At 49.8% G+C, this 9,870-nt stretch overlaps 2 protein-coding genes across 6 annotated transcripts in view; one reads left to right on the top strand and one right to left on the bottom strand.

Moving 5' to 3' along the window:
* The window catches only part of LOC4812565 (nose resistant to fluoxetine protein 6), a 59,531-nt gene that overhangs the window by 31,412 nt on the left and 18,249 nt on the right, over window positions 1-9,870 (bottom strand). The window lies entirely within an intron of this gene.
* On the top strand, window positions 2,338-9,404 carry NT1 (Neurotrophin 1). 5 transcript variants are annotated; one of them, XM_033382749.1, is made up of 7 exons: window positions 2,338-2,781; window positions 2,935-2,968; window positions 5,164-5,685; window positions 5,756-6,672; window positions 6,926-7,057; window positions 7,117-7,266; window positions 7,332-9,404. In XM_033382749.1, the coding sequence occupies exons 3-7, from the start codon at window positions 5,248-5,250 to the stop codon at window positions 9,088-9,090; spliced, it is 3,396 nt and encodes a 1,131-aa protein (XP_033238640.1). In that variant the 5' UTR covers window positions 2,338-2,781; window positions 2,935-2,968; window positions 5,164-5,247; the 3' UTR covers window positions 9,091-9,404. The 5 variants fall into 5 exon arrangements, with proteins under 5 accessions (XP_033238640.1, XP_033238639.1, XP_033238642.1 ...); XM_033382751.1 differs by lacking the exon at window positions 2,935-2,968 and having other exon boundaries at window positions 2,339-2,781; window positions 7,332-7,971; window positions 8,084-8,706; XM_033382750.1 differs by lacking the exon at window positions 2,935-2,968 and having other exon boundaries at window positions 2,339-2,781; window positions 7,332-7,971; window positions 8,081-8,706.

The raw sequence follows: 9,870 nt of genomic DNA, 5'->3' as shown, positions 1-9,870 counted from the left end.
TATTCAAAATTCCACATTTTTAAGCGCTTTCCGCTGCGAGTGCAAAGAATAAATGCAGTTGCACGTCGCACGTCGTACGTTGAATACCTCCTCATGGATAATTATTCTAGTGTAAAGAATATTATGAAATATATTATGGATTCTACATTTTACATTAAATAAGTATCTAAATGTTATACAAAATAACACTTTTTTGTAAGTGTGGGGCAAGCGTCTTCAAAAAGTGTCATAATACTAAAAAAAAGGGTATATTTCGACGGCAGCCAGGCAATGCCAAATAGGCCTGAGAGCTCGTTGCTCGTCTACCACAGAAACGTATGGGCGTCTCTTACTATTTACATTGTCTTTGGTCGAACTGGGAACACCCAGAGCCGAACCTTGGGTTTGAATCTATGTATATACACTGTATGGTTGGTTTGTTTTATATTTATACAAAAATCTGGCAACATTGGTATGTTAAGTTTTCTACTGTTTCCATAAATCCGGCAACTCTGCTGCAAGTTTTTGTTCGGTTCACTCAAAAGATTTCAATGGAGTGCGCGGTTTATTTAAAGTTTCACAGTGCAAAGACATGCTTAAAGAGGCAGAAGCATTCAAAAATTTAACTTTTTGGGGATATTATTTTATTGGGTAGGAAAATATACAAGCTGAATGCCTAACTGCGATGATCATTTGGGTGTAGTTTGAAAAATCGTAAGCAATATTCAGTATTGGGCTTCAAAGATATAGAATGATGCATAGTTTGGTATATTTTTCAAGTATTTTTCAGCTTTATGCCTTGTCCAGCATCTTTAGCCTATCTCATCCACATCGAAGGTATTCAAATTCGAATATCTAAAAGAAAACCTTGATGAGCTGGGAAAACTGGAGTGGGTTTTTATGGGCTCCAGTTTAAAACGTGTATTTACGCATAAACACCTCTGTATTAGTCCATATGTGGAATACTGGTGTCATACTAAACTGCATAATGTGGTGGGAAAACAAAGCCCATCTTTTTCAATGTCAAAGTTCTTTTGCTTACCCAACCAAATGGGATGGACAAGAGGTCAACCACTCCGCGGTGGTCAGTGTGTCCACTCCTCAACCGGAACACCTACAGCGCAGGGGAAATAAAAATAAAAAACGTAATGTGCAAATTAGCCAAATGCATGCGGTCGGAGCCGATGGCGGAAAGATCTATGCTCGTATGCAAAAACGGTGAGTGGGGGGAAGTGGAGGCTGGCTGCTGGCTGCTGGGTGCAGCTGGAAGCGACAGTTTGGACGCGGACCGGCCCCCCCCCCAGTCGACTGATTGATGACGCTGCAATAAAGCACACGGCCAACGATGCGGTAATGCCTCCAAATGGACATTAAGATAAAATGCGTTTAAGACTGGAACGCATTGCGTGTGAAATGAAAATCCGAGCCAAAGCCAAAGCCAAAGCCGTTTTGGCGCTGTGATTACCAACGAAAGTGTGAAGAAAATGCTCTCCACAAAGTGGCAATTGAAAGTGCCACAGTTGGAACCTGCCTGCCCTGCAGCACGTTGCTGCTGGATGGTTAATAACTTTAAACCAATGATGAAGAAATAACAATAAAGCGCACAACAGCGAAACGACAATGGCCATTACTTGACGCAGAGGCACTGGCCGCAGTGGCAGTGGCAGTGGCAGAAAGGACAGTGGCATACAATCTCCGTAGGAAATGTTTGTCCAGTTTTCCTTTGTTTTCACATTCTCCTTTAATGTTTCGTGTGTGCTTGTGCCACTGTGCAAGCTGTGGCGCCTCTGACCAAAAGGCGGAGGCGCTAACAGCCTGCCCAAAGCTGCCATCGAGGGCCGAGAGCTTTTGGAAAACGAAAGTGCCTGCCTGGCTGGCTGCCTGCCTGCCGTTGGCTGTGAAATTAATTTTCCTTGACCCCCGGACGGTTTAGTGGGCTCCTCCGTGAAGTGGCCAAAATGTTTTGGCCACGGCTAATGAAGCCAATAGAAAGCCGTTTAAATACATAAATTTTTGCCTGCTTCCGTTTACGGCCATTTGCTTCCTGACCCACTCCGAATGGTTTGCCAAAAATAAAACAAATGACTTAAGACACGAACTTGGCGAGTGAGTATTTGGCTACCTGATGGATCGGTTTAGTTTCCGCATAATACCCGCACCTATGCCAGAGAAATGCAAATCGAAGCCAGCTAACGGTTCAATGAACTGCTGCGAACCTGCAGAAAGAAAAGCAATTAGCCGAAAGACATTTTCAATGCACAAAACACGTCCCTGTCCCGGTCCAGAACGTTCACAGAGCTGGCAGCATGGCCAGCAGCAGCAGAAGCGAGGCAGCAGCACAGAAGAGGCAGCAGCAGAAGCAGCAACAGCAGCAGCAGCAGCAGAAAGCCGCAGCTGAGGCAGGCAGCAGGCAGCAGTCAGCAATATCAGTCTGCGGCGAGTGTTGAAAGCGCTAAGACATAGCAAGCGGAAGAAGCAGGCCAGGCCGTAAACCAGCCCAAGCGAAGAAGGTGAATGCCGAGCAGTCATCAGACATCAGCCGTCAAGAAGTGTGGCAAAGTAGAAAATCTGTTAATTAAGGCGCCTGTGAAAAGTGTGAAAAAAATCAGCAGCATTCGAACAGAAAATCAGCGAAACGGAAGAGCAAATCCATAGAAAAGTGAAAATTATTTTTTTTTTAAGTGGAGTAAAAACAGTGGTTCTGGCGCTTGCAACAGGAAATAGCAGCAGGAGAATCGGAGGCGATCAGAGCAGTGTGAGGCGGCAGAGAGTGGACCAGAACAGGAGTGGACCCAATCTGAGGTGATTTCTTGAGGCTCAGTCTCTTGCTTTATAAATTAATCATAAAATCGAAAAGAGAAGAAAACGGAACAAAATCGAAATTCGAATTTTAAAATACGTTTATTTCTTTTTTTTATTATTTTCTTTTTGTGCGTATGTGTGTGTGTGTTTTAGCCAAATATGTGAAATGGAAACAACTTTCTAAATGGTAAAAATACAACAAAAAAAAACACTCCACAGACCGACCGACCAGCGACGCACAAAAATTTGAATTCTTTTTATTCTTTACGCCCGAGGAAATTGTGTCAGTCCGACCGAGCTGTTTAAGGCGTATGGTGTGTGCGTGTGTGTTTATTAATGGGAGTGACTGTGTGCGTGTGCGTGTGCGTGTACGTGTGCCTGCCGCTGAGGTTTGTGTCTTAAGTCTTTCGTTTAGGGCCCCGCCAAATCGGTTTCGATTGTGATGACAGATCAGATCGCAGTAGATATTGATTCTTGATTGGCTTCGTTGGCGGTGTTCGGTTGGCGGTGGCCCGACGCGTCTCTGGTTAGTGGTTCAGCGGGTTCGCTTACTAGGTTAGTCGGTTAGCACCTAGTTCTGCTTAGAGTCTGCTTAGTGTAGGATTCTCTTGGAGATTGTCAGTGCGACGACTTTCTTGCGTTGCTTCTGCCTGCCATTTGCTGCGCTTTAATTCGTTTTCTTCAATTTTTGTTGTGGCTTACTCTTTCTGTGGCTGCTTTCTGGCCCCGTTTCGTTTGTCTGAGCAAACGCACGCAAATTACAGCCTAATTAATGTGGCCCAAAGAATTCGCAGAAGAGAAATGGCATGCAACGTACGAGTTGCAGCTGCAGCAGCCCCAACAGCCGCAGCAGCCGCAGCAGCATCTTCATCTGCAACTCCCACTCTTAGCTAATTCCCATTGAAGCTGCCATTCCATTGGCATTTACAATTTGTACTTACTTTCTTGGCGAAGAAGCACCCACGCCAAATTGCTGGGACGCGATGCCTGGGAACGGCGAAATAATGGCCGCCATTTGTTCGTACACATCGTACATATATGGGAACAAAGCGGCGACTTATTGGCTTAATTTGATTTATCGCATCGCAGCACTTTCCCAGCCATGGGCCGTATGCAAAGGCTGTACACCGAAAACCAGAAGCGCTCGCTCGCCTCCTCGCGCGCGCCTCCTCCATTAGCAGAGCGCCCGATGATGGGTCTTCTCTGTGCAGGTGTGCGAAATAAATTAAACGGCAGCATCCTCACGTTCGTGCCACAAGTTTTGCGCATCATTTCATTCAATTATTTGTTTGGCTTGACTGCCTGCCTCCTGGCTGCTTGGGTGCTTGGGTGCCTGCATCTTGGGCCCAGACAAAGCCTGAAAAACAAACGAATCTCTCGCCAATCTTTTAACCCACGTCTGCCGTCACAAGTTTCCAAATGCTGGCTGCGGTCTGGCCTTGGCTGCCTTTTCTAAACTGTCAACTGCTGCGGTTGTGGCAGTGGCAGTGGCATTGGCAGTGCCGAATTTTCACTTTTCATCTGCACAAAAGGTCACAGCACCTCCAGCATCTATCCAGCAGCCATCGATGCAGCTGCAGGAGCTGGGAGACCGTTTTTCCGCTTGGGAGTAGTCAGCTATGGGCTATGGAAAGAAGAAAGACTTTCCATCGTAGATATTTGCATTGAGACAAGAAGAGAAAACTAAAGCAAAACCTCAAGCTTAAATGTTAAGGGAAATGTCTTTATTCAAATGATGAAGCCCCCCTCAACACAACACAACATATCAATCACACGACCTTTTAGCGTGGCTTATTACCGCAAAAGACGAGTCATAAACCGCCCCCTGCCCTCTCGCGGCTGAAAACATCAGTGGCAACAACCGGAGCAACAGTTATAGAGGTGGTTCCAGGTGCTTCACGCCTTGTTGGGCAGTCAGCAAATGTGTCTCGAAGTGAGCGATGAGATGATGATGACTGAGTGTGTGCGATTACCTAAAAGCCATGGCCATGGCTAAAGAGTCAGACAGTCAGAGAGTCAGGCTGCTGTAATAGCCAGGCCAAGACGATGATGGCTTGTCCTCCCCTCCCCCTCCCCCTCCATCTATAATAGTCTTTTATGCTCATGTTAATGACTTTTACTTTCAAAGGAAAGCCAAACCAGCAACAACAAAAAGCCAACATTTCTAACAAAACAAAAACACAAAAAACACAAAACTCTAAGAATAACTTGAGATGGATTTTGAAAGCGTGTGAGTGGCGTTGGAGCTGGGCGTTCATAAATAAACAATTAACCAACTGTCATTTGTTGCTGTTGTTGTTGTTTTTGTTTTTGGGAAATTAAATGTGCCTTAATAACAGCAACTGACCGCCGCCCCGGCATTAACTTTCGTTTGCTTTTCAGTTTGGCATTCGAGTGAAACAAAAGCCGCAGAGCCACAGAGCCACAGCGCCACAGAGGCACGAAAAAAAACATAAATAAATAAAAATGAAAGCTGGCCGCGCCTTTGGCTGCCTCTTCTGGGCCCTGCTCTATTGTGTGCTCTACCTGGACCTTGTCCACAGCGATGACGAGCTGCTGGACTTTGACTTTGCGGATGCCAAGGACCCCTCCATCACGGACGACTGGCAGCTGGACGACTTGGAGGAGCAGCAGGCCGAACAGAAGCTGGAGTCGAATATGCTGGACTTCAGTGTGGATCTGGACGAGCCGGAGCCAGAGAGGCAGATCCCACAGTTCGACTGGCGCGAAAAGGTGCTGCGGAATGCCCTGTCGAAAGCCCTCACTGACGAGGGTCTGCGCCAGAAGTTCGTCGAGGTGATGCCCATTCTCCGGGTGCTCTCCTCCCAGCAGCGATTGGCTCTCTCGGCTCTCATCTCGGCCCAGATGAATGCCAAACAGGGACACGATCTGAGATTAGAACAGGTTGGTAAACCCTTGCCCATTCCCCATGAAAGCCCCCCTCTACCATCTCTGTTTTCGTTTATCTTTGAAGGTCCGCATGATGTTTGGCAATGACAAGAAGCTCATTCTGCCCATTGTCTACGATCTGGCCAATCTGGTGAAGAGCTCCACCCGCAAGTATCTCAATCTGGGCTCCGACCTGGCATCGGCAGCACTCCTTCATACGGCTCCAGTGAAGCGCAAGCAGGATCAGCTGACTGTGGAGGAGTCCCCGCTGAAACGCAGGCAGGATCAGCTGACTGTGGAGGAGTCCGAGCAGGATGATCATGTGGGCACCATCGATGTCAGTGCCGCACCCACAGAGGATGCCGCCTCTTTGGAGGACTTCTTCGAAGAGATGCAATCCGATGTGCTCGATCCGCAGATGATCAATGAGGCCCTGCAGTCGGCGGACATGAAGAGGAACTCCTCGAGCAAGGATGCTAGGAGCAGGGTGCGACGATCGGCCAATGAGTTTGTCCACAAACTGACCCGCTCCGTGCCCGTTTCGGTGACAGAGCAACAGCTCCTGGGGGGCATAGCAGGACGCACCATCCGCCTGAACACGACCTCCTTTCAGCAGCCCAGCAGCGGCGCCAATAATCAGTCCTACGTGGAGATCGAGGATCTCGCGTTTGCCGGTCTCAATGGCACGGACGTGATTCCCCTGAACGCCGATGAGCGCTTGGATCTGCAGCGAAACAGCGCCGAGGAGCCGTTGCCGGAGGAGCCCCTGCCGAATCCAGAAGAACTGATTGCCGGTCCGCGGTACCGTCTGGGCAAGCGGCCACATCCTGGCCAGAAGTCGGCGGCGCCCGTCAAACGAAAGAGGGTACAGAGCGGGTCTCGGGGCAGGCCCAAGACCTCGGCCAGCTCCCACAAGCCACTGGTGGTGCCGCCGGCGGTGGCGCAACGGAAATGCGAACGCTTCACCAGCAACATGTGCATCCGCACCGATGACTATCCGCTGTAAGATCCGATCCCTGTAGCTAGTTGGTGCTCGGTGCCGATCCTGGTCAAGGTCCTACTCTTAGTCTTTAGTTTAGTGAATATTTTAGTCTAAAACAAAATAAAAACAATAATTTATGGAACTCCCCCCACGCCTGAATATGATCCCTTATGCACTTATGCTTACGTTTACGTTTACGGTTACGGTTCGGTGCGGTTCGGTTCGATGGTATCTGCAGATAAATTCTTATAAAAAACCCCAAAATTCCAACAGCGAACAGATCATGGGCAGCATACGGCGGCACAAGAACGCCATGTCCGCACTTCTGGCCGAGTTCTACGACAAACCCAACAACAATCTGGAGTTTAGCGAGGATTTCGATGACTACAGCCTCACGAAGAAGCGGTAAGTGGCGTCTCCGAGAGCTCTCTAATGGTATTAATCTCTTTCTGGTCTCCGAACAGGCGAGAGGACGAGGGCAACAGTGCCGGTGGCATGTGCCTGAGCGTGGTGCGTTACGCCCGACCGCAGAAGGCCAAGTCCGCTTCCGGGGAGTGGAAGTACATCGTGAACACGGGCCAGCACACCCAAACTCTGAGACTGGAGAAGTGCAGGTAAGCTGGAAGGAACTGTGTATGTATCAGTGGAGACTCCCATCTCAACACTCTTCTCCCTGCAGCAATCCTGGGGAGAGCTGCTCGTACTTGGCGCAGACATACCGCTCGCACTGTTCGCAGGTCTACAACTACCATCGCCTGCTCAGCTGGGACAAGGTGCGGGGCCTGCATGTGGACATCTTCAAGGTGCCCACCTGCTGCTCCTGCCAGGTGGATGGCTATCGCCAGCAGTTCCCGCCTCTGTCCTCCATCCAGGCCAAGGACTACTCGCCGCTGGCCAACTTTAAGCCGGAGAGTGTCGGCTCGAATGGCTACAGCACCATCAATGAGGAGGACCTGGACTATGCCGAGGACAGCGAAGAGGATGAGCTGGGTCTGGGCCTGCGCTATCCGACCTTCAACGGGCGCGACACCAACGAACTGTATGCCGGCAGCAAGAAGATGCGCGCCTCGACCAGCGTGGGCCCGTATCTGAGTCCGCCCGATGACGATGTCGAGGAGGATCAACGGTACGGTGGCATTGGCAGTGGCTACAAGAGTAGCCACCACAACCACAAGGGTGGAGCCGGTGCTAGCTCGAAGAAATATTACAGCCAGGTGAGCCGACGCCGGCCGCATCAGCATCAGCAGCAGCAGCAGCAGCAGAATGAGGCGCGAGTGGACTTGGATTTGGCGCCAAGTGAGATGCACACCGACCAAGAGGTAAACGTAAACCCATTTGCTGGCCCAGTGCTCAGTGCTGGGGAGAAGCCCATCCAGCGTCTGCCCATCAATCGCAAGCGTATTTATACCTCCACCCACCCCAACACAGCAGCCGCCGCAACCGCCGCAACTTCAGCAGCAGCATCATCATCTGCATCATCTGCATCGTCCGCTGGAGGAGTCCGGCTTCGCTTACCACAGACCACAAGCCTACCAGCCCGAACAGGAACCGCTGCCATCATCGGCTCCCATTCCAGTGGCTCCAGTGCCCATCATGCCACCCATGCCCATCAAGAAGCCGCCGCAGCCGCCGCAGCATTCCCTGCTGCATCCTCAACAGCTGCGACATCTCAGCCTGCCTTCAACCAGCGCAACCACTACCTCGGTGGGGGCGGGGGCGGGGGCGGTGGTGGGAAGTCGCGACCCCGCTTCTATGCACCCCCAGCGACCACGCCCCTGGCAGTCGCACCAATCCCAATCTCAGTGGCAGCCAGCCAGCCAGCGTCGCCTCTTCCGACCGAGCGCACCACACAGCAGCAGCAACAGCAACAGCAACGGCAACGGCAACAGCAGGGCCACCAGCAGCAGCATCAGTCGACGCCACTACCACAGCCGCCGGCCTCCGTCTACCATGTGAACTCCATTTACACGAGCAGCGGCGGGAGTAGCAGCAGCGTCGATGGTGCCTCGGCTGGGCCAAGTAACGGCACCAAGCGCATCAACTACAACTACCATCCCATCATAGACTTCTTCGAGAAGAGCAGCAGGAGGGCAGAGCAGCCATTGGCAGTGACTCCCGGAGGATTAGGATTAGGACTAGGAGACTACGATATGGAGGAGTCACGTCTGATGGAGCAGCGTGTCCGTCCAGCTGCGGGCATGGGCATAGGCATCGGCATGGGCACAGGCACTGGCACTGGCATGGCCACTGGAGTCTTTCAGCATCCCATTCCGATTCCCACAACCTCCCATGAGCGTCGCATGGGCTTTGGTGCTGGTGGTGCTGGTGGCGCTGGTGGCGTGGTGGGTGGTCTCGGTGGTGCTGGTGCTGGTTTGGGTGGCGGCCGGCAGGGCTTTGCCAATGACAATGCCTGGCAGCCCATGGTTGTGGCGCCCTAGTATACATAAGTCGCATGATTCCGCCCCTGCCTCCAACTCGAAATCCCACTACCCCTCCTCTAACGTATTAACAGCGCCGAACCGTGTGCTCGTCTGCCGCTCTCTTGCCCCTCTCCTAGGCTCCAGGAAGAGCATAATCAAGTAGTTGTCTAATCTCCACTCCCCCCATGCCACCCCCCTCTTCTAATGTTTAACCATCTATGTTTATCTATTTATTTATTTATTTTGTAGTGTGTAGTGAAAAAAAAGAGGAAGAAAGACCTATTTTCGGGGATCGTCGCAAGAGTTTTAGCAATAAAATATAATTTATTGAATTTTTGGGAATGTTTTTTTGTGTTTGTGTGGGATGTGGAAAGAGTAACGGTAGAAATGTAAATACGTAAAGAAATTTTAAATAGATTAAATTCTTTGAATACCCATTCTGCCTGCGATTCGCCTTTAATCGTTCGATTCCGCTGTTCTCCTCCCCTTTTATGCGGTGGCGCCCCTAGCAGTTAGTAGCGGTTGCTTTTGGAACTAACGATTTGGAGCTTGCGCTTAAAAGCTAGCTGCTGTGGAACTCTTTCGAAAAATAAAACACTTGGAAAAAGCAAGAACTAAATTCTAGATGAATAATAATTTAAATTGGAGATTAAAATCAAATTAAAGGTGATTTTTTAATCAAGAAAGACTTCCCAAAATCTCAAAACGAGCATTCCCTAAAGTATTATAAAATAGGATTGATTTAGTAAAAAACTTGCAACTTTCTCAATATTTCAACAATTTTAATGATTAGTAACT

Source organism: Drosophila pseudoobscura, chromosome X (assembly GCF_009870125.1).
Source record: "Drosophila pseudoobscura strain MV-25-SWS-2005 chromosome X, UCI_Dpse_MV25, whole genome shotgun sequence".
In the NCBI taxonomy this organism is placed as follows: Eukaryota; Metazoa; Arthropoda; class Insecta; order Diptera; family Drosophilidae; genus Drosophila; species Drosophila pseudoobscura.
Note: the sequence above shows the minus strand (reverse complement) of the source record. Positions and strands in the feature narration are given on the sequence as shown.